The sequence below is a fragment of the Talpa occidentalis genome, unplaced genomic scaffold (genome assembly GCF_014898055.3).
Source record: "Talpa occidentalis isolate TD23 unplaced genomic scaffold, MPIMG_talOcc4v2.1 talOcc4.13, whole genome shotgun sequence".
NCBI lineage: Eukaryota > Metazoa > Chordata > Mammalia > Eulipotyphla > Talpidae > Talpa > Talpa occidentalis.
This window is the reverse complement of record NW_023601322.1, coordinates 69749273-69774026: the sequence shown is the minus strand read 5'-3', so window position 1 is coordinate 69774026 and position 24754 is coordinate 69749273. Positions and strand designations below refer to the sequence as shown.

General features: G+C 36.3%; 1 protein-coding gene across 16 annotated transcripts in view; it reads right to left on the bottom strand.

Annotated features, from left to right (window-relative positions):
• The window catches only part of FAM13B (family with sequence similarity 13 member B), a 90156-nt gene that overhangs the window by 24966 nt on the left and 40436 nt on the right, over nt 1-24754 (bottom strand). For 11 of the 16 annotated variants that reach the window (XM_054694353.1, XM_037509233.2, XM_037509234.2 and 8 more), the window contains 4 exons: nt 22535-22695; nt 8079-8120; nt 6697-6852; nt 5098-5230 (listed from right to left, as the gene is read on the bottom strand). In XM_054694353.1, coding sequence (XP_054550328.1) covers nt 5098-5230; nt 6697-6852; nt 8079-8120; nt 22535-22695 — 492 coding nt within the window. The remainder of the gene's footprint in view (nt 1-5097; nt 5231-6696; nt 6853-8078; nt 8121-22534; nt 22696-24754) is intronic. The other 5 variants (XM_037509238.2, XM_037509243.2, XM_037509244.2 and 2 more) reach the window with 2 other exon arrangements.

The following is a 24754-nucleotide window of genomic DNA, read 5'->3' as shown; positions in this document are numbered from 1 at the left end:
TTGAACGCTGGGCTGCGAAGCTGCCCACAGCCTCTGCAGCGCCGGTTTGATCCCAGGCTGCCGGCGAGGGTCCCACATGGCGCGACAGACCTCTCCTGCTACCCGCTGCTCCCCTCAGCAGTGTATTTCGTCAGTCTGCCTGTTCTGTTCCCCACTCTGGCTCTGGTGAATTCTCTCACCCTCCCACGCTTCTGACTGTACCCAATACTTGTATAAATAAATAAATATTTTTTTTTAAAAAAATCAACACTATCAGAAACTGAACATAAAAGAATATATGGCATAGAATTTTTTTTTAGCTTCCCTTCCTTTCCTACTGCCTGTAGTTCAGGCCACTTTTAAACTCTCACCAAATTCAGTAGAGAACGTCTAGTGATTATTGCCCTTACCTTGACTCTTCATGACAGTTATTGTCTAGTTACACATTCCTTTCCCTTCAAACTCTTCTGTAACTTCCTTCTACTGAAATAATCCATAATTCTTAAGACACTGTTTCAGCCTCAATGACTGATGCATATCTTTTAAAGTTTCCAAAGTATCTCCCATAACACACCCTCCCATAATACTACTGCTAGCACTGCTTCACTAACATCTAACATTTTCCTGTAATTTTTACTATATTATTCTCCTTAGTATTTTCCACAAATCCCTAACAAAATTTAACCCACTAAAAAAGTTCAAAAGTCCCTCTCCCTCCAAGAAGTCTTCAAATTTTCATGGCCAGAAGTGTTTTCTTCTTTTCTGCAAAACAACAGTGCTTCGTTTCTACATCTAACACCATTAGGTATGTTCTGTATTGTAAATTGTGTACATGCATAATTTAGATTATCAACTCGATGAAAGCTATTTTTGTGCTTTCCTGTTCATACATCCAAGTAACTCAGTTTACACATTGCATTAAGTAAAAATAAATTCAATTTAACTGCAAAATTTTCAAGCAGTAAGAAGAAAATCATTTTGCATCTTAGCTGGATAAAAGGGAAATGCTGGTTTTCTTTTCAAGGCCATGAAGCCATCATTCATAAAAGTTTCTTAAAACCAATTTTTAAAAAAAGAATTAATTCCAGACCATAATGAAATTAAACCTGAAATCAATAATAGAAAGGTAACTGGGTAAAAAAATGTGAAGATTTAACAACACACTTCTAAGAAACATATAGGTCACAACGAAAAACTTCAACAGGATAACAAAGGAATATTATGAACAACTCTATGCCCACAGATAATATAAATAAAATGGATCAATTTTTTGAAAGAAATAATCTGTAAAACTGAAAGAAAAAAAATATAATCTGACTAGGTCCACATCAAAGGATTTAATAATTCATAAGCTTCCAAAACAGAAAGCACCAGACCCACAAAGGTTTACTGGTGAAATACATCAAACATTTGTGGAAAAATTACACTAATTCTATACATTCTCTCTTTTCAGGGTAGAGAATACTTCCTTATCTCATTCTATTAGGCCAGCATTACCCTAATAACAAAACCAAAGACATTACAAGTATAAAAAGAATTACATACAACTACCAAGTAGGAATTATACCAGGAATTCAAGAGTGGTTCAACATTTTGAACACTAAGCAATGTATACATCAATAAAAGGCTAAAAGAAAAACATTCCCACAATCATATTAATAGATGCAGAAAAAGTAGTTGACAAAATCTAAATCCATTTATGACTAAAAACGCTTAGTAAATCGGGAATAGAAGGGAACTTTTTCTACTTGATGAATATTATCTACAAAAAACATACAGCTAACATTATACTTAACAGTGAGAAACTTGAAGCATTATCCCCTAAGATCAGGAATAAGGCATGGATGTCTTAATGCTAATAGAGTAAGGCAAGAAAAGGAAATAAAAGGCATATAGATAGGGAAGGATGACAAAAACTATTTTTGTTCATGATTATACAACATGATTGTCTATCTAGAAAATGCAGAAGAACTGACAAGGAAAAAAACCTCCTGGAACTGGGGGCATCCCCTGGTGGCGCAGTGGTTGAGCACTGGGCTGTGAAGCTGCCTGCAGCGTCTGCAACGCCAGTTCCGATCCTCGACCACTGGCGAGGGTCCCACATGGCACGCAGACCTCTCCTGCCTGCCCGCTGCTCCCCTCAGCAGTGTATTTCCTCAAGTCTGCCTGTTCTGTTCCCCACTCTGGTGAATTCTCTCACCCTCCGGCACTTCTAACTGTACCCAGTGCTTGTATAAGTAAATAAATAAATCTTAAAAAAAAAAAAAAAAAAAAAAAAAAAAAAAAAAAACCTCCTGGAACTTATTAGAGATTACATAAAGGGGCCTCTGTTGGCTGAGGGGTTAAGTCTCAGGCTATCACCCTTATGGCCTGAGTTTGATCCCCAGCCAGGGAGCTAAACCACATATGGCACAGCAGACATCTCCTGTCTCGCCTGCTGCTCCCCTTAGCAGTGTATTTCAGCAAATCTGCTTATTTTGCAGCCTTCTCTGTCTCTAGTGAATCCTCTCACCCCCCACAACTCTGGCCTATACCCCAGTTCTATGCAAAAAAAAACACACACATATAAAATTACATAAAGAGTGCAGGACAAACAAAAGTCATATGTAAATGGAATTTGAAATTAAAAACATGATATTTATCTTAGTACTCCCCACGTGTAGTTTCCCGCATATAGATCTTGCATATATTTTGTCAGGTCTATACCCAAATATTTCAAGATCTGTGAGAGGCAAACTACAGATGTGATGAAAGAACTTTATTAACGGAGAAATATTTCATGTTCATGTATAGGAAGACAATACTGTTAGGATGTCACTTCATCCCAATTTGATGTACAGTTCAATACAATCTAAGTCAAAATCCATTAAAGTTATATAATGGGTATCAACAAACTGACTCAAGTTTATATGGAGAGACAAAAGACCTAGAATAGCCAACACAATATTGAAAAGCAAAGTTGGAAGACTGAGGCTATCTGACTTCTAGAAACTGTAAAGCCACAACAATCAACACAGCATGATACTGAGGAAAGAAGAGACAAACAGATCAATGAACAGAAGAATAAAGAACCCAGTAACAGAACCATATAAATAAAATCAACTAATCTTTGACAAAGGAGCAAAGGCAATACAACGGAGTAGAGAGAGTCAATTTAATAAATGATCATGAAACAACTCTACATTCACACACACAAATAAATGAATCTAAACATACTTTACACTCTTCACAAAAATGAACTCAAAATGGATCACAGAACCAAATGCAAAAGTGAAACTATAAAACCCCAAGGATATAACATGGAAGACAGCCTATGGGTATGGTGGGTATGGTGAACTATACTTAGAATATGATCATGAAGAAAATAATGGATAAATCAGACTTCATTAAATTGTAAAATTCTGCTCTGTAAATTCAGTATCAAGAGAATGAGAAGAGTTTTCAAAAGAATGAGTTAAGAAGGGACACAAGGGGCCTCCCCGGTGGCGCAGCAGTTGAGCGCTGGGTTGCGAAGCTGCCCGCAGCCTCTGCTGCGCCGGTTCGATCCCCGGCTGCTCCCCGGCCACTGGAGGAGGGTCCCACATGGCACGCAGACCTCTCCTGCCGCCCGCTGCTCCCCTCAGCAGTGTACTTCGGTCCTTCTGCCTGCTCTGCTCCCTGCTTGGGCTCTGGTGAATTCTCTCACCCTCCCGTGCTTCTGACTGTACCCAGTGCTTGTATAAATAAATAAATAAAATAAATCTTTAAAAAAAAAAAGAAATGTTAAAAAAAAAAAGAAAAAAGAAGGGACACAAGGACACAAGTTATAAAAAGGCCCATTATCCAAAACAGACAAGGAATCTTAAAATTTAACAATAAAATAACAACCTGATTAAGGTTGTTTGAACCAAAGAACTTAACAGACACCTTACCAAAGATGTACACACAGCAAATGAACATAAGAAAAGATGGTCATATATCATCAGAAACTTCAAATTAAAACAATGAGACATCACTACACACCTATTAGAATGGCTAAAATCCAGAACATTGACAATACTAAATGCTAGTGAGGTTGTGGAGCAAAGGAATAATACAGGTATCTTACACTGATGGAAATGATCCAGCAGACAAACAAACTGACAATTCAGGAAAAGGCAAGGAGATAATTATAGATGCAATAACCATGAACAGATAAAAAAGATTAATTGAATATACCAATGAAAACAGCAGCAGCAATTGTAACTCAACATGTGAAATGTTTTCCAATACGTAATTTTATATTTTTACTTCTGATATTTTTAATAATCCTCTAACATAGTATTAACCATTCCCCACCCTACCCCCACTTATATGTACAGTAACCAAAAACAGCCTTAATATACCAGCTTAATTTATGGTTTAGAATGCAAATACACTGAAGAAACTTCCTTATCTACTAATATCTTAATTTAAAACGTGTTACCAAAACTCAACATGCTTAAAGATGCTGCTTTATACACATACACACATATTTGTTATGTGTGTGTGTGTGTGTGTGTGTGTGTGTGAAAATGTGTTATTTTAAAAACAGTGCTACTAACAATTGTGACAGTGAAAATAATTTGGTTTGTTTCCCCCAATTTGAAAGCAGTCAAGTATGTTTATTAACTGACCAAACTATAAAAGCCACCATGATAGACACCGTAGTTCTTCCCTCTTAATAAGCCTGTGATTTGGTCTTCCCTGTTGCAAGCATCTGCACCTTCTATAAAATGGGTCATTTTTAAAGTGAAGTTTGCGATTTTTCTCATTATGAAAAGACACCACATTCTTCAGGAAAAAACCCAGAAAATATAAAAAGCCTTTAAAACGAACAAAATTCAACCATAAAACCACAACCACCCAAGCTGACATGGTAATTTGTTTCTTTGCAGGAAAATATTCTTAAATAATTTTATTTTATACCTTCTTCCCTACATAATGATGGTTCCTGACCTCTACTGAGCAGTGTGAACTCTTAGGACTTTTAGTTAAGACAAATATGTATGTCAGCAGAGATACTAAACTACGATTTCCAATGTCAAAAGGACAAATGAAGTAATCAGATATAGACATTTAGCACAGCAAACACATTTTTTTACTCTTGGCATTTCTTACCTGGTTATTTTCTTCATCCTCAAATACAAAATCTTGCTGCATAATTTCATTGTCTAAATTCGTGTTAGTCACAGGTTCTGAACAGTCTCTGCTACTTTCACTGGCATTAATAATATCATCAGCAATATCAACCCTAATAACGAAGATTAAAAAGTCAGATCAGGCCAAATGTTGAATATGTAAAACCTTTCAAACAAATATCATTAATTACCTAAAACTTTTGCCTGTTGAAGAAAAGGTATATTTTTTAAATAAAAATCCACTCTTTATTTTGTCAAGTTAGATTACTGAGTTAACTTTTTTCTCTGCAATGAATGTTGTACAAGTGATCTACCTTGTTTGCCAACTCCTTTGAAATTTTCCTAAGGCAAATAAATGGCTTTAAAAATTAACCCATGCACCAAAATAATGACTTCTCTCTTATAAGCATACTCCCAAGCATACTAATGACCACAGTAATTTGTTCTGATTAAAATAAAAGTCTACTACTAGATACTACAGTTTCTAAAACATCAAGTACAATAGGAATAGCTTCCAACTGTATATTTTACATAATTTATAACATGTGAAACACTGCAGGTTTTTGTTTACAAAGATGATACCACATGAATTATTTCCCCAGAGTTAAAAATAAGGATACTATCTGAGAAAAGGCAAAGGTTTTCAGATCTTCAGCTAAGCTAAGGACAATGAAACCCTATACTAGTGGCTAGACATATTTGGCCTTTTTTAAAATCTACAACTTTAAAATAAAAAATCATTCTACCCAATTATGAATTTTTTAACTCCCTATGAATCTTTTAAATTTCTGTAACATCTTCCTCATCTGTTTCTAGAATAAAAGATGATATATGAAAACTATGATATCATTGCACTGTCATCTCAGAAGAAGTACCTATATTCTAAAGTACAGAACTGAGGTAATAAGAAAGGAGATAAGGCTTTCCTCCATTTAAAGATGAGTCAGATAAAGTTGTGGAGTAACATCACAATCAAGACAGAACACAAAGTTATTTTTAACTCAAGCAAATTCAACTGCTAGGAAATAACCTAAAATGGGTATGGGACAGAACACAGAGGCTGTTGGGGAAGGAAAACAATTTAAATAGCAAAGGATGATTCAGCTTGTCATTTCATTCGAGGACTACATGCACTACGTCATTGAGCTGTCAGTGTATTTATCTGTCAAGATCACTGCAAATCTCTAATGGTATAGGTGTAATTTTTTTCAGTTATTTTTATACAACATAAGTCTCTAAAGGAAAACTGGTTACTTTGGTATTTTTGGGAGAAAACCTGATTGTGTTGGATCTCTCTCTCTCTCTCTCTCTCTCTCTCTCTCTCTCTCTCTCTCTACCTACCTACCTACCTACCTACCTACCACTTTAATGGAAGGTTTATGAGATTTTCATTGTTACATATATACAGTGCATACAGGCATATGTACAACATATATATAGCCCATACAGTCACTATTCACACTGATTTTCAGAAAACCTCAAAATGAGATCCCATTATATAAAATACAGTTCTTATAAGATAACAAGACAATTTTATAACTCTTAATAAATAACAGTAAATTGTTTAAAAGTTTCTTACTGGTTATTAGAGCCTTCTCCATCACAATTAATACTTCCTGCTTCATTATTACACACCAGACTTTGCTGTTGTAAATTCTTAAGATCATGATCTATGCTGCTCTGCAGATCAAAAAGATGCTGTTCCACAGCTGCTCTAATTGTTCTTTCTAAAATGCTACGAAACAACACATTTAGCGAGAAGCAGTCATCCTAATTGGGTAGTTGGCCACATAAATGCAAAAGTTAAAATGTAAAACAAATTACTATGGTATTTAAATAGGTAAAGTATAAAAAGCACATAAAGAAGAAATACATGAAACTGAAACTTTTAAATTAAATATACCCTTATGATACACTATACAAATCAACTATAACATCAGCTATTACTACTGAGGTGAGGAAGATCAATTGTTCCAATAATTCATTCCTCACTACTATACAAAAAGTCATGTAAGCAGACTACAAAGGTACATTTACAAAGCAAAATAATTTATCAGCATTCCAATAAATAAAAGAAATTGTAAGTCTAGTCTACTATACTTAAACTAGATTACGTAAGCTTTTTTCTTTAAAAAAGTTAATGTTTGTAAGTTACAAAGTTTTAAAGAAGTTCCACTGACTTCTTAAAAATTATTTCATAAGTGGGCCTCCCTGGTGGCGCAAGGGGTTGAGCACAGCACTGCGAAGCTGTCTGCAGCCTCTGCAGCACAAGTTCGATCCCCGGCCAGGGAGTAACCCACATGGTGCAGTAGACCTCTCCTGACTCGCCCGCTGCTCCCCTCACCAGTGTATTTCAGCCAGTCTGCCTGTTCTGCTGCCCGCTCTATCTCTGGTGATCCTCTCACCTCCCGCACCTCTGGCCTATACCCCAGTTCTTATATGTATAAATAAAACTTTAAAAAAATTATTTCATAAGTTCAAAAAATTTATCTGAAGAAAGTTCATCTCTATTTATATGAGTCCAATGCATTCCTTCTTTCATCTGTTTCTACTGCAGTACATGACAGACTAACTAGTTTCGCTACTTTATATACAATTCTTCCTCTATAGTAAGCAAAATAAATACATGGTTATCATTTCTACATCCAAAATTGTAGCTTAGAAGTACTTAAAAAAAATTTTTTTAGGGGTCTCCCTCATGGCCTATGGGGTTAAGTCTTCTATCACCACTAATACCTCAGTTCAATCCCTGGCCAGGGAGTTAACTCACACATGAAGCAGCAGACCCCTCCTGTCTCGCCTGCTGCTCCCCTCAGCCGTGTATTTCAGTAGATTCACCGTTCTGCTCCCCATTCTGTTTCTGGTGAATCCGCTCACCCCCCCCACACCTTTTGCACCCCAGTTCTTTTATGCAAAAACTTAAAAAAATTAATAATCTTCTATTAAGTATATACTACTTACTCTGCAGAGGCCGGTAAGATGCTGATGGGAGATATATGGGCACTGTAATCAAAGAAAGAAGTTAGCTATAACATTTTTCAATACTAAATGGTAAAAAAAATATGTTGAAAACTGCCACACTGCTCCCCTCAGCAGTATACTTCGGTCAATCTGCCTGTTCTGTTCCCCGCTCTGTCTCTGGTGAATCCTCTCACCCCCTGCACCTTTGGCCTGTACCCCAGCTCTTGTATGAATACATAAATCTTTAAAAAAAAAAAAAAGGTAACAGCTTCATTTTTATCACAACTTAAACCCATGAGATTTGAATAGCCATGAGATTTAAACACTAAAATGTTTAAGAATAAAATACTTAGGGGATCTGAATCAAGTAGGATTTTCTACATAATGCTCATAGGAGCATAAAATGTTACAACCACTTTGGAAACTTGTTTGACAGCTTCTTTAAAAAAAACACTGAATGATACAGAAATTGCATTACTAGGCATTTACTCAAAAGAAATGAAAGCATTAGTTTCATAGAAAGACTTGCACAATCAAAGCAGCCTTTATTAATAATAGTTAAAAACAGGAATCAGCCCAATCATATAGGTGGATAAAATGTGGAAACCCTAAAAATAGGGTATACTCAATAATTATTTTTCCTAAGGGGCATGAACAACTGATAAATGACAACATGAATATCAAAAAACATTACACTAAGCAAAATAACACAGACACAAAAGAATACCTACTTGATGAGATTTCATTTATATGAAATTCTAAAATGGGCAAAACTAATCTGTTCAGTGACATAAAACAGATCAGAGGTTGTCTGGGACCAGAATTAGGGGTGGGGCTTACTATAAAGAGCATTAAGTTAGTTTCATGGGATGACAGAATTAGTCTCTTGACAATAGCACTTGTTACATGTCTATGTGTGCAGTTATAAAATGGGTACATTTTGTTATGTGAGAATTAGGTAGCATCTGAGAAAGGACAAAAATACATGACCCAGGTGGTGATTAAGTTGCGTTCATTTCCTGACAATAACCTTAAGACTTGTATACTTTTTGGTAAACAAGGGATTCTTCGATAGAATCATATTGTAAAGTAAATTTAAATTAACTATTTGATGACCCTCTATAAAATGTGCTAGCACAAACTAACCAACAAGAAGAAATGAGTCTCTGAGGTTAATATTCTCAGAATTCTGGGCATCCCTGATGGTGCAGCAGTTAAATCTCAGTGCTATCAAGATTTTGACACCCACTATGGCATGCTTAGATCCCAGGCCAGGGAGCTAACCCACATAGTTCAGCAGACCTCTCGTCTTGCCCGCTGCTCCCCTCAGCAGTTTATTTCAGTAGATTCGCCTGCTCTGCTCCCCACTCTGCCTCTGGTGAATCCTCTCACCCCCCACCTCTGGCCTACACCCTAGTTTTTGTATGCATAAATAAATAAAAATATTTTTTTTAATTCCCAGAATTCTTTGCAAGAAACCAAATGGATATCATTTACCATCCCTCAACAACCTTCAGATCTCCTTACAACAAACACGTCACTAAGTAAAATACTCAACTGCTTTATCAGATGGTAAGCCATCCTGATTTGGCATACATAACCTCTCCTAGTTTCAAAAATAAAAAATTTTAACAACCAATATTCTTGCCTTCATGAATGTATTATCTTTAGCTCTAACTGCTTTTATGCATTCTCCTCAAGGGGAGTACTTAAAAACATTTCCATAATTAAATGGAGTTTTTTTAACTTCTTTTCTGAAATCAGGAAAGGCTGGGGAGAAAAGCCAAATATACATGCACAAAGAAGAGAATCAACATGGGCCTATTTCCATTAGTTTCAGGCAAGCTAAAAGTCAAGTATTTACTTACCTGTGAAGAAAAACACAAAAAACAAAAAAAGACAAATGAAACGTTCCTTAAAGAAGAGCATTTAATAAGGGTCCTCCCTGGTGGCACAAGGGGTAAAGACACAGCACTATGAAGCTACCCACAGCCACTGCAGGACGAGTTCAACCTCTAGCTAGGGAGGTGACCCACATGGCACAGCAGACCTCTTTTGTCTCCCCCGCTGCTCCCATCAGCAGTGTATTTCAGTCAATCTACTTGTTCTGCTTCCCATTCTGTCTCTGGTGAATCCTCTCACCCCCCACACATCTGGCCTATACCCAGCTCTTGGATGCATAAATAATTTTTTTAAAAAAGGAGCATTTCGAGGGTCACTAAAATATTATGCAGTGCCACTGTTTACATCTTTTTATTTTTTTAAATTTATTTTATTTATGCATACAAGAACTGAGGTGTAGGCTACAGGTGCAGGGGGGTGAGAGAATTCACCAGAGACAGAGTAGGGAGTAGAACAGGCAGATGGACTGAAATACACTGCTGAGGGGAGCAGCTGGCGAGTCAGGAGAGGTCTGCCTCACCATGTGGGTAGCTCCCTGGCCGGGGATCAAACTCGTGCTGCAGTGGCTGTAGATAGCTTCATAGTTTGCATCTTAACCCCTTGTGCCACCAGGGAGGCCCTGTTTATATATTTTCAATTTCAATTATGAGTTGGAATTTAATTACAAAAGTTAAATCTTTATAAGGCATATATATAACCTGTTCCATTTTCCTCAGCTTACTTGCAATTTCTAAGTTTAGACAATTCCTTACCAGTTTATATGTATTTATTTTATCTTTAATACTTAATTATAATCCATTAACAGTAAAATATATCTGAATGCAATGAAGGAAATTTATAAATCCAGCACCCCTCTCTTCACCATTTAATTTGTGATTTGGGTTAACTTTGGACTTATCTTACAAATTTTCAAATAGTTCCAATTTTCACTTATTTATATTTCATGACTCCATTATTAAAATACTATATAATGTTTTAATTTTTGGTAGAGCTTATATCCTCTCTCTGTTCTTTCACAAATGTGCCATTGTTAGTCATCTACTTATTGCTTCTTGACCTTTTAGCTAGATCAGGTATAGTTAGCCAGCCACCTATTCTCCCAGAAGAATTTACTCTCCACTTCTTGTTAGATTATCACAAAAATGCTAGTAGAGAAATAGAAAAAAAGATACTTTACAAAGAATGAAAAACAAAAACAAAAAAAAAACCAACATAACTAAAAATGCAAATTAAAGTAAAAATTACATCAAATTAATATATTTTTGCTATTAGTATACTATAGTGATAAAGGCTGTATAAAACTCACACTCATATCATACTTTGCTAGTGGGAAGATATATCAGTAAAACTCATGTGAGATCAATTTGGCAGTGCATCTGAAAGAGTCCTGAAAGAGTGCATGCAGAACTCAGAAATTCTGAATCTGTAACTCATACCTAAAAGAGACCATCAAATCTACCAAAATCTATCCTAGATTAAAAAGAACAATTTATACCATTAGGTGTTCTTTGAAATATTTTCCCCAATATTTTATTTTAAAAGTTTTAAAAAATATTGAAAAAGTTATAAATATCTTCAGACCTGCCATCTAGTCTATATAATTAATACTTTATTACATTATAGAGTTATTTTTAAGAAACATAAGTATTATAAAATGAACTAGGATTCAAAGAGTTAACACCATTTTGAAATCATGATGTATAAAAAAATAACAGGAGAAAAGTGATTTTATATGTATATAAATAATGTGCACCACTCTGGTTTAAGATGGTTACATTTAATAAATGTATTTCCATAAAAATATACACAGGTAAAGATTCACCAGAATTTGGGAGCTTTCTTATTGTTCTAAAACAGGGATATCATCCAGGGGTCACCTGTATCACACTCTCCTAGAGTGACAGTATTATTTTATTGGAGTTCTGACACCTACCCCAGACCTCAAACACCATAAATAAAGTTAAATAAGATAGTAAAGTACTGGCACAAGAATAGAAGAAAGGAATCAAAAAGGACCCATGCAGGTACACTCCAATTACAACTTTTCAAAAACGAGTAGAGAAAATGTAATTTGTCCCTACACACACACACACACACACACACACACACACACACTCACTCACTCACTCATACTCACACCCCACCATGAACACCGGAGACAAAAATCAATTCCAAATAGATTGTAGACCTAAACATGAAAGGAAAAATGATAGAAGATAAAATAGCATAGGTAGGGAAAGATTTTTTTTTTTATAGAGGACACAAAAGGCACTAACCACAGGGGAAAATTAAAAAAATATTTGATTAGGGCCTCCCTGGTGGCGCAGCAGTTGAGCGCTGAAACAAAAAGAAGGAAATGGAGGCATCACACTCCCAGACTTCAAACTATACTACAAAGCCATAATCATCAAAACTGCATGGTATTGGAACAAGAACAGACATACAGACCAATGGAATTGAATAGAAAATCCAGAAATAAACCCACAGATTTATGATCAACTAATCTTTGATAAAGGAGCAAAGACTATGCATTGGAGCAAAGAAAGTTTGTTCAATAAATGGTGCTGGGAAAACTGGGTCGCTACATGCAAAAGAATGAAGCTTGACCACTACCTCACACCATACACAAAAATCAACTCAAAATGGATTAAAGAACTAGACATAAGACCTGAAACCATAAAATACATAGAAGGAAATATAGGCAAAACACTACGTGATTTGCATATCAAAGACATCTTTACAGACACATCACCCAAAGCAGTGATAGTGAAGGCAAAGATAAACAGCTGGGACTACATCAAATTAAAGAGCTTCTGCACAGCAAAAGAGACAATAACAAAAACAAAGAGAAACCCCACCAACTGGGAGAACATTTTTGTACACAACACTAATGATAAAGGACTGATCACAAAAATCTGCAAAGAGCTGATGAGACTCAACAACAACAAAGAAAATAATCCAGTCAAAAAATGGGCAGAAGAGCTAAAAAGAAACTTCTCTGAAGAGGAAATGCAAATTGCCAACAGGCATATGAAAAAATGTTCAACATCACTTGTAATCAGGGAAATGCAAATCAAAACCACCATGAGATACCATCTTACACCAGTGAGAATGGCACATATTAAAAAAACTAGCAACAACAAATGCTGGCGAGGGTGTGGAGAAAAAGGAACTCTCCTGCACTGCTGGTGGGAGTGCAAACTGGTCCAACCACTGTGGAGAGCTGTGTGGAGATTTCTAGACCTACTAAACATAGAGCTTCCATATGATCCAGCAATTCCACTCCTAGGTATTTACCCAAAGGACACAGAAACATCAATTCCAAAGAGCACCTGCACCCCTATGTTTATAGCAGCACTATTTACAACAGCTAAGCTTTGGAAACAGCCCAGATGCCCAAAAATAGATGACTGGATCAAGAAGATGTGGTACATATATACCATGGAATACTACTCAGCATTTAAAAAAGATAAACACATGCAATTTGCAGCAACATGGATGGCGCTGGAAGGGATCATGCTCAGCGAAATGAGCCAGAGAGAAAAAGAAAGATACCGGATGGTCTCACTCATAGCAGGAATCTAGAAAACTTAAATAAGGGATCAGGAGGGTGAATAACTGTAAGAAAGTGAAAATCGAAATCAACAGGAAACTATGAACCAGAGACACTTTTTGGGGGCTGGGGGGCAGGAGGGGAGGGACTAGGGTCAGAATGGGGGGCTTGAAATTGTATGGGAAATATAAAAATAAAATTAAAAAAAAATAACACATTAAACACACACACACAAAAAAAAAGAAAATCGCTATATAAACTTCACTTCTGACCCTTAAAATTGTAACCTTTCTTAAAGACCAATCAGCTCACTGACATTCAGAACAGAGGAAAAATCCAGTTATTTATCTGAAGAACATAAAATAAAGGCCATAAAAAGAATTAAAAAAAAAAAAAATGGGGCCTCCCCGGTGGCGCAGCGGTAGAGCGCTGGGTTGCGAAGCTGCCCACGGCCTCTGCGGCGCCGGTTCAATCCCCGGCTGCTCCCCGGCCACCGGAGGAGGGTCCCACATGGCGCGCAGACCTCTCCTGCCGCCCACTGCTCCCCTCAGCAGTGTACCTCGGTCCTTCTGCCTGCTCTGCTCCCCGCTCTGGCTCTGGTGAATTCTCTCACCCTCCCGCACTTCTGACTGTACCCAGTGCATGTATAAACAAAACAAACAAACAAATAAATAAATAAATAAAAACATGCCTCTATTAAAAAAAAATCTTTAAAAAAAAAAAATGCCACTTTGTTCACTAAATCCTAGACAAAGAAGACCAGATTTAAAGGATGAATAATATATCACCAGGGCCACACGTATTTTAAAGTCTTCAGTCAAGAGTAACATTAAACACTGTAGTCATTCTGAAAATTCCCCCATTTCTGCAGCTGAGTATTCTTAAATCTGTGTACAATTACATAATATTGAGAACATAAAATCAATCTTGTCATCAATTTATTCTAGTTACGATTAGTTTGTGATTCAAATACAATCATTACAGAGAAATACTATTATTCCCCAATTGCAAATATTTAATGTTACAAACAGTACTTCAGTACAAATAGTGCAGCTCTGCTTCAATTAACTCTGATAAAGATCACTTTACCTGTGCAACAAAGTCTTGCAAGTCATTCTGAACTATGTCATCTGCCAACAAAAACATCAGGGAAAGAAACTTCAAACACCATGAAGGATAGTGATGTGCTTATAAAAACTGCTGGAGCAATTATCAGAGCTGCAGTCTAAATGGAAGCAGGCTGCAACATGAGGTCACTACTGACAAGAAAAGACCCAATCAAAAATCCACAAATGTCTTCCCAAGAACCATGCAACTTCTCAAGAGGTTGGGAAATGGGGATAAAAGTTTGAACTCTATTAGAACTTCTATAAAAAATATTTAAGCCTAACTCAATGCAAAGCACAAAGTTCAATCTGTTTTCATGAGGCACACACACTACTACTACACCCAGGAATATAAATTACAACTATGAAGTTTCTGAAACAGATGGACAAGGCATAAAATGCTATTGTTACCTCCTATCCATTTTCAGGAAAGCAATAATGGTTAATCTCTCAAATATAAAATTAACATAATTCATGCCAGGGCCTCCCCGGTGGCGCAGCGGTTGAACACTGGGTTGCGAAGCTGCCTGCGGCCTCTGCGGCGCCGGTTCGATCCCCGGCTGCTCCCCGGCCACTGGAGGAGGGTCCCACATGGCGCGCAGACCTCTCCTGCCACCCGCTGCTCCCCTCAGCAGTGTACTTCGGTCCTTCTGCCTGCTCTGCTCCCCGCTCTGGCTCTGGTGAATTCTCTTACCCTCCCGCGCTTCTGACTGTACCCAGTGCATGTATAAACAAACAAACAAACAAACAAATAAATAAATAAAACATGCCTCTATTTAAAAAAAAAAAAAAAAACACATAATTCATGACAGAACCACACCAAAATTACCATTCAAAATATAGTGGTACCACCAAAGCTCTCATGACTGAAAAGGAGGAGAATGGAAGTATCACACTCTCAGACTTCAAACTATACTACAAAGCCATAATAACTTAAACAGCATAGCACCGAAACAAAAACAGACACACATACCAATGGGAGCAAAATGAAAATCAAAAATAAAGCCACACATATGTGAACAAATGTTCTATGACAAAGAAGCAAAGACTGTAATGGAACAAGGATAATTTGTTGAATAAATGGTGCTGGAAAAACTGAACCACCATGCAAAAAAATGAAATTAGACTACATCACACCATATACAAAAACAAACTCAAAATGGGTAAGACTTGGAGACCTAAAATCATAAAATACATAGAAGAAAACATAGGCTAAACACTCCGTGACAGAGCCTCCCTGGTGGCACAGCAATTAAAGTCTCAGCATGCTAAAGCTAATGCCAGCCACTGTGGCATGAGTTCGATCCTCGGCCAAGGAGCTAACCCACATATGGCACAGCAGACCTCTCCTGTCTTACCCACTGCTCCCCTCAACAGTATATTTCAGTAGATCCGCCTGTTCTGCTCCCCACTCTGTCTCTGGTGAATCCTCTCAATCCCCGCACCTCTGGCCTATATACCCCAGTTCGTGTATGCATAAAAAAGTAAATCTTAAAAAAAAAAAAAAAAAACACCCCATGACACACACCTCAGAAACTCATCTCCAGAAGCAAAGAAAGTGAAGGAAATGACAAATGGCTGGGACTACATTTAACTAAAAAGGTTCTTTTCAGCAAAAGAGCCAATAACCAAAACAAAGAGACACCCAATTGATCAAGAGAAAATATATGCACTCCATACAACTGATAAGGGACTGATTTCAAAGAGCTCAAGCGACTCAACAAAACAAACAATGCACTCAAAAAATGGGCAGAACACCTTTTAAAAATACACTTCTCCAAAAAGGAAATGCAAATGACCAACAGGTACATGAAAAAAATGCTCAACAACACTTATAATCAGGGAAATACAAATCAAAACTACAATGAGATACCACCTCACACCAGTGTGACCCATATTTAAAAACTGGCAACAACAAATGCTGGCAAGGATGTGGAGTTTGAATTCTGGTGGGAATGCAAACTGGTCCAACCACTATGGAAAAATGTGTGGCAGACCCATAAATTACTAAAAATGGAATTACCATATGACTCAGCAATTCCACACCTAGGAATGAATATACCCAAAGGACACAAAACCATTAATCCAAAAGGAAACTTGCATTCCTATGTTTATTGCAGCACTATTTACAATAGCTAACATATGGAAACAACCTAAATGCCCAAAAACAGATGCAAGGATCAAGAAGATGCAGTACACGAATGGATTTGCTTATAGGAGGAATGTAGAGGATCCAAATAAGGAATCCAGGATGGGGCAGGGGGGCTGGAGGGGTGGAGAATAATTGTAATAAAGTGAAAATCAAAATCAACAAGCAACCACAAACCAGAGACATTCTGTGGGGAGGGGGGAGAAGGGAGTGGGATCAAAACAGGGGTGGGAAGAGCACAAGGGACTATGGTGATGGTACACAGGTGACTTGGTAGTGGGAATTTTATGGGGACTACACCTGAGAGGAGAAATCAAATACTGAACAAAAATGAACAATGATGTAAAATATATATATATATATATATATATAATTAAACAATATGTAGTGGTTTCAAATATGCATATAGAATAAAATACAAACAAAAATCACATATACTTTCTAGTCAAAAGCAAAAATCTTTTCCTCACTTCCCCATCAACTTAGGACTAGCCCCATACCTATGACAAAAGTATACAAGAAGACTCCTCATTATTACAGTTTATCTATAGGTAAAAAGGTGACAATGAAGATATTATAAAAAAATAAATAAACAAAATAAAATAAAATAAAAAGGTGACAATGGTATGGTGAAGGATAATTTGGACTTTTATCAGAGAATTTAATCTAGCATATATACATGTTCATTTTCAATGATGAAGACCTGAAACTGATACAATGTTAAAATGAAATGTTACTTTGTAAATATAAATTTAAAAATTTAATAAAATGGACAGTAATCTTAATTGCAAAAGAATCAATAAATTGTAACAACCACAAGTCTTTAAAACATCTAATGCCTTATTTACAGGGTAGGGTGGGAGAGAACCTATCAGTATCTATTATGTTTTAATGTTTTTAAAAAATGTTTTCCTGTAGTAAAACTTTCTTATCACCCAAAGCATAAATTCTACTTTTTCCCATCCAACATTTCTCCTACTCCCTCTAAAATATGTTTTCTTCCTAAACTAAGTTAGGGAAAATGTGGTGAATTAATAAAACCTGTCAAATGAAATATTTTGTAAACAATTTAATGGATAAAAGAAAGAAAAAAATTACTGCTACACACACTTCTCTTGTCTTTGTTGTAAGCTTAGGCACATTAATTCAATAATAAGGTATCCATAGAATGGAGACCAATCTCAAAGCTCTAAGCTCAAGAGTTCTTCTTAAGTCACTACACCCTCTTTCTTGAGTTACACCTGAAATTGAACAATCAGAAAGCAGTGAACTCACAAAACTGAATTCCTAGCATAAGGAGTCCAATAAAGGGAAGATCAAATTTTTCACTATTTATAAATTACAAGGTTTAGTAAAGGATTAAAGCACAATTTTACAATTTTTTAATGCCAAATAACTGGTAAAAGTTTATTTCTATAATCAACATTAACAAAAGCTCCTTGGAGTTGTCAATAATTTTTAAGAGTATGTCTGAGATCAACAAGTTTGAGAACTGCTAATTTAAACCATCAAAATATGTTTACTTCCCTTATTTTTCTAACTATCCACATAAAAACTCAAAAAAAAAAATAAAACATTAAGTTACCAAAAGTTCAATTTCTAGTTTCATGCAATACTATAACAATTAATGTCCTAAAACAAATGCATAAAGAGCTCCCATATGCTAAGTCCTATACCCTATAGGGATATCTCTCCCCTACTTTAATTTCATCCAATTTTATCCATTATCATAGATGATATGTTTTACCTTTTTGCAATCAAAACTCAAAACTAAAATAAAAGATTAATGTATAAATATTAACCCAAATTTATAAATATCATTTTAGATTTAGATTAATAAATGCAGATTTATAAGAAATACAGATTTATAAATCTAAATCTACATAAATATAAACCTAGAAGACCACTGTAGTACACATATCTGTTTCTACTGCCTGATAGCTCTACTCCTTTCTTTTGATAACAGCCCCATTTTTCTTTTTTTTTTTTTTTAAAGATTTATTTATTTATGCATACAAGAGCTGGGGTACAGGCCAGAGATGTGGGGGGTGAGAGGATCTACCAGAGGCAGAGTGGGGAACAGAACAGGCAGACTGACTGAAATACACTGCCGAGGGGAGCCGCGGGCAAGACAGGAGAGGTCTGCTGTGCCATGTGTGTTTCTCCCTGGCTGGCCGGGTATCATACTTGTGCTGCAGAGGCTGTGGATTGCTTCATAGTGTGGTGCTTAACCCTTGCACCACCAGGGAGGCCCAACAGCCCCATTTTTCTTTCACAAACGCCATCCTCTATCCAATGGTCTTGGCGTATGCATAAATACAACGAGCAGCACTACCCTGGACGCAGCACAGACACCTGACCTAATTCAGGCCACACACTCCCCCCTGCCACCCACAGGAATATTATTTTGAGCAGAATGGCAGATGGAAAGAGAGAGTTGGAACTCTCACAGAAATAGCCACATGCTAAAGAGATTATTCCATGACTCTGTTTCTAAATTTTCCAGAGCTATTCATGTTCCTACCTCTGCTTTCCCTTTTCACTATAACCTACCCAGCATTCTTCTAATAAAAGTCTTGCTTTTTCTTTCTTTTAAGCGAGGTCTGTTTCCATGACTTGCAATAAAGGAATCCTGACAATTAACAAATCTCCAATGAATCTATCTAAAAAAATTGTTGAAGGCAAGGAAAATTCTGTATAAAATTAGACAGATGATCAAAGAAAAAACTACAGTTGCAAGCATTTAAAACTCTATTTAAGGGCCTCCCTGGTGGCACAAGGGGTTAAGACACAACTATGAAGCTATCCGCAGACGCTGCAGCACGAGTTCAATCCGCAGCCAGGGAGATACCCACATGGCACAGCAGACCTCCCCTGACTCACCCGCTGCTTCCCTCAGCAGTGAATTTCAGTCGATCTGCCTGTTCTGCTCCCCACTCTGTCTCTCATGAATCCTCTCACCTCCACACCTCTGGACTGTACCCCAGTTCTTGTATGCATAAATAAATAAATAAAATCTTAAAAAAAAACTCTATTTAAACAATTCTTTAAAAAAAAAAGATTTATTTATTTATGCATACAAGAACTGGGGTGCAGGCCAGAGGCGCAGCGAGGTGAGAGGATTCATCAGAGACAGAGTAGGGAGCAGAACAGGCAGACTGACCAAAATACACTGCTGAGGGAAGCAGCAGGCAAGACAGGGGAGGTCTGTTGCGCCATGTGGGAATCTCCCCAGTCAGCTGGGATCGAACTCATGCTGCTGAGGGTACAGACAGCTTCAAGTGCTGTGCTTAATCCCTTGTACTACCAGGGGGGTCCACTATTTAAATAATTCTGTGTATTTGTTTAACAAGTATCATTTCCATGTTTCAGTATCAGCAAGATTAATTTGGCTAGTGGGAAAGTAGCTAACTAGATTAGAAACCTAATAATGTGACTAAAATACAGAAGTTGAGTCTGGAAATAACTTGTCTGATAGAGAAACCAGAACTAGGACTTGCATAACAAAATAAACAAAACAATATTTAACCATGCTGACAGTTAAACAAAAATACCTAATGAATTTACCCCAACCTGCACTATCCAAAAGAAATGTTTGCAGGGCCTCCCTGGTGGCACAAGGGGTTAAGACGCAACTTATGAAGCTATCTGCAGCCACTGCAGCACCAGTTCGATCCCCAGCCAGCCAGGGAGCAACCCACATGGCACAGTAGACCTCTCCTGACTCGCCCGCTGCTTCCCTCAGGAGTGTACTTCAGTCACTCTGCCAGCTGTGCTCCCTACTCTGTCTTCGGTGAATCTTCTCACCCCCCACACCTCTGGCCTATACCCCAGCTCCTGTGTGCATGAATAAATCTTTAAAAAAAAAAAAAAGAAAAGGAAAATAAAAATGTTTGCAATATTAAAATGTTCTACAGGGCCTCCCTGGTGGCGCAAGGGGCTAGACACAACCTATGAAGCAATCCGCAGCCACTGCAGCACGAATTCAATCCCCGGCCAGGGAGCTACTCACATGGCACGGCAGATCTCTCCTGACTCGCCCACTGCTCCCCTCAGCAAGTGTATTTCAGTCAATCTGCCTGTTCTGTCTCTAGTGAATCCTCTCACCACCACCACACCTCTGGCCTGTACCCCAGTTCTTGTATAAATAAATCCTTAAAAAAATAAAATAAAATGTTCTACAATGTAATCAATAACAATACATGGCTACTGAGGCATTTGAAATCTGGCTAGTTTTATCTCATTTTAATGGGTTTAAGTTTATATTTAAAGAGCCTATGGAGAGCATAACTCAATAAACAAAATAAAGAATACCCATTTAAATCTACCATTTCAGGTACTCAAGAAAATCTTGCTAATGGTAACGTAAACTGGGCCAAGTCTTCCAAGTATTCTGAAAATACTTATCAATAACCAGAGAAAAAGCTCACTCTTTGAACTTAATAGATTCATCCAAATAATTCAAAGGGAAACAAAGTCCTAAAAAACACAAGTTTTTTAGAAATAGTATAGTTCTGACAAGTTAACTCAAAATGTCCAGAAAAAAATGACAGTAAATATATAAATATAATTAAGTGTCTTATATAAATATCATAACAAGTTTATAAATACCTTATACATAATAAAAATAGAAATTAGATTAGAAAAGTAAATAAGAAGGACATACAAATACAGGAAAGCACAAACAAAATGTCAGGGGCAAGAGAGTGAATAAACATGTTACTCTATCATAATAGCAAACATGTTTGGAAAAACTTTACAGAGATCTAGAGGTCAACAGAGATGTGTAACAGATGTACAGTACACACTTTAATTTTTTTTAAATGACACTAGAATATTCCTCCCTTTGATAAAATTATTTTTAAATGATATTTTGTTTTCTGGAGGCTCTCTGGTGGCACAAGGGGTTAAGTCTCAGCACTATCAAGCTATCATCAGCCACTGCAATATGAATTTGATCCCCGGTCAGGGAGCTACCCACATGGCATAGCAGACCTCTCTTGTCTCGCCTGCTGCTCCCCTCAGCAGTGTATTTCACTAGATCCGCCTGCTCTGCTCCCGAATCTGTCTCTTGTGAACCTTCTCACCCATCCCCCCACTGGCACCTCTGGCCTATACCCCAGTTCTTGTATGCATAAATAAATAAAAGTAAATCTTTTAAAAATAAAAAAAGATATTTTGCTTTCTTACTTAAATATTTCTTCTACTATAAAAAACCACACCATTCTATTGAACACGAATGTAATGAAAAGTATCTAATGAACTAACTATAAAAATCATGGAGTTTAACAGAGAACTAGCACAGCATTTATTAAGGCTAGAGCTATCTAGGAGGAATTCTTGAATTTTCTAAAGTTTCTAAGGAATGTGCACAAGGCTCCCAGTTATGAGCTACAATAGTGCCTCCGGCCTACCACATTCACCCAGTATACTATATAAGTATCACTTTACAATGAAAGGATTGGAAAGTACTATCTTAATAAGCCATAGTTCTCTCCTAGCAGATAAATGCAACTGAACTCTAGCCTAGAAGTTGGAAATACAAGCCAATTCAATCACTGTATCTTTCTCTAGCATTTCTACTTCCAAAGATTCCGAAATTCTATCCAACCCAATTAACTAGCAGTTTATTTTTTTAAAAGATATATTTATTTATGCATACAAAAATTGGGGTATAGTGTTTGAGTGAATCTACAATTGAATGAAATGCTCAAAAGCTCAAAAGTTGTTTCAACTGAAATACTACCTTGTTGATGCTGTAACACTATTTGGTTCCAGGATGTTTTCAGTCATCCTTAATTGTACCACCTCTGGCATGTCATTTGATTTTTCTGCACTCTCTTCTGGAAGTTCTTCTATATGTTCCAACTTTTCATCTTCTTCTTCTTCCTCAGAAAGTTCATTAACCTATGTAAATAAAAGAAAATTGAGTATTAAAATGTAATAAAATTGTTACTTGCATTACCTAAGATAAACTATTCTAAGCAAATTTTAAATGCAAACAACTCATCTTTCATTTCCTCATATAGGACCAAATCCTCTCATGGAGTAGGTGACTGCCAACTATTCCACACAGAACAAAATTGCAAACCAGACAACTATAACATTTTGAAGCAGAAAGTAATGATTACATTCATATATTAGAATTATGAGTAAGACTGCAAACTACGAAAAAGCATGCATGTTGTGGTTAACATTAAGAAAGTTTCATTTCCTAACCAATCAGTTTTTGTAAATCTAATAGTTACAAATGCTTGTAACTGAGCTCTACAATTTCTAGGAGCATTAAACAAGTGCTCTGAATATAGTGTGAAAAAAGAAACACATGGAAATTTGGCTAAGGTGTCAATAACTACATTTTAGAAAATGTCAACTTACTTCTAAGTGATTCAGATTTAATTTTTCATGAGGAGATGAGACCTTACAAAAAATCTAAATTCATTGTTTATATCATTAAGCATAACTCAATGTTATAATTTTTTATGGCAGGGACTCTATCTTACATTATACAGTTGGCTACATAAGCAGATAATCATTCTAATAAGACCCTGAAATATTAGAGAAGGAACACCAACAAAATATTTTCAAATGACAATTATATTTTTAAGCTATCCCAAAGAAAAAACTAGTCATAAATGGTCTTAACATCTTGAATAAATCAATATTAATAGTAAAATTGAGCAGTAAAAATATAACTGCTCATTCCAGCCAAATGTATTGCAACATACCTAAAATAAATTTATCACTTATGTAACAGTGTTGTTTATCCTGATGGACAAACTTGAACAAGAAGAAAGGTAATTACACTTTGACATACTATAATACTTCTGTGAACAAATACAGATTTCCTGCCATCAAGTATGATAAAGTACTTAAAAGCCAGGTTTTAGAGGCAGTGGATTTATGTTTACATCCCTATTGTACCCTTAATTATCTCTGACAACTATTTTAATTTCTCCAGGCCAATCTATAAAATGGAGATAATATATACCACCAACCTCACAGAGCCAGATGAAAAGATTAAATAATAAATGTAAGCTCTTTAGCAACACATACTAAGAAACAGCTATATTATAACTAGAATTATTTTCTCTATAGTATAGATCATGGTTTCCATATGCAGCATCACTTTTTATAAAAAAATGAAGTTGTCTGCCACTCAAAAAGCAGGAGTTCTCAACAACTGATGTGTCAAGATCACTAGTAACATGGCTCAAAAAATTCATTATCAACACAATAGCTAATTACCTCAATTTGAATGTATTTTTACTTTATATAATAAAGCTTATGGGTCAGGTTTTGTTGAATCTGTTGAACAACAATGTCATTCCTCATCTATTTCCTATCACGTATAACAGTGATAAAAAAGACTGAACATCATCAGCATGTATGGTTACTGACTGAGAGGCAGGATTTATATACAAAAGTGAAAATAAAATTAAATGATAGATTAGTTTTTAAACTGTACCAAATATATCTAAGTATTTAAAAAGTTAGAAAAAGTTAAGAGAAGGTACTTAAATCATTATCTTGGAAATTAAATCAATGCTTTGAAAACCAAGCAAAAGAAAAACTGTTTCCAAAAGTATAAAATGCGAATTACTGGGGCTGATTAATAAAGGCTCAGGCACAACAGTAGAAATGTTTTTATGTTAAAGATGGTTATTTCAACAAAGAATAGCTGCATTCAGTGGAATAGTAGAATTCAGTCCACAAATTTTTGGTACTGAGATCCAGTTATTTAACATGTTATATCATACTTTTTAAATCAGTTTGTGTCTACACTCAATGGTTCTAGGAATGACAAAAGCCTTATACTCAATTATATTATATATATCATATTCAATAAACACTCTGTAAATTAATTGACACTCGCCAGTATTTTCACCAATAATTAACTAAGATATGACATGACTAATAGTCTATGGATTTTTCTTCTCCCCCCACCCAAGGCCTCCCAACATAA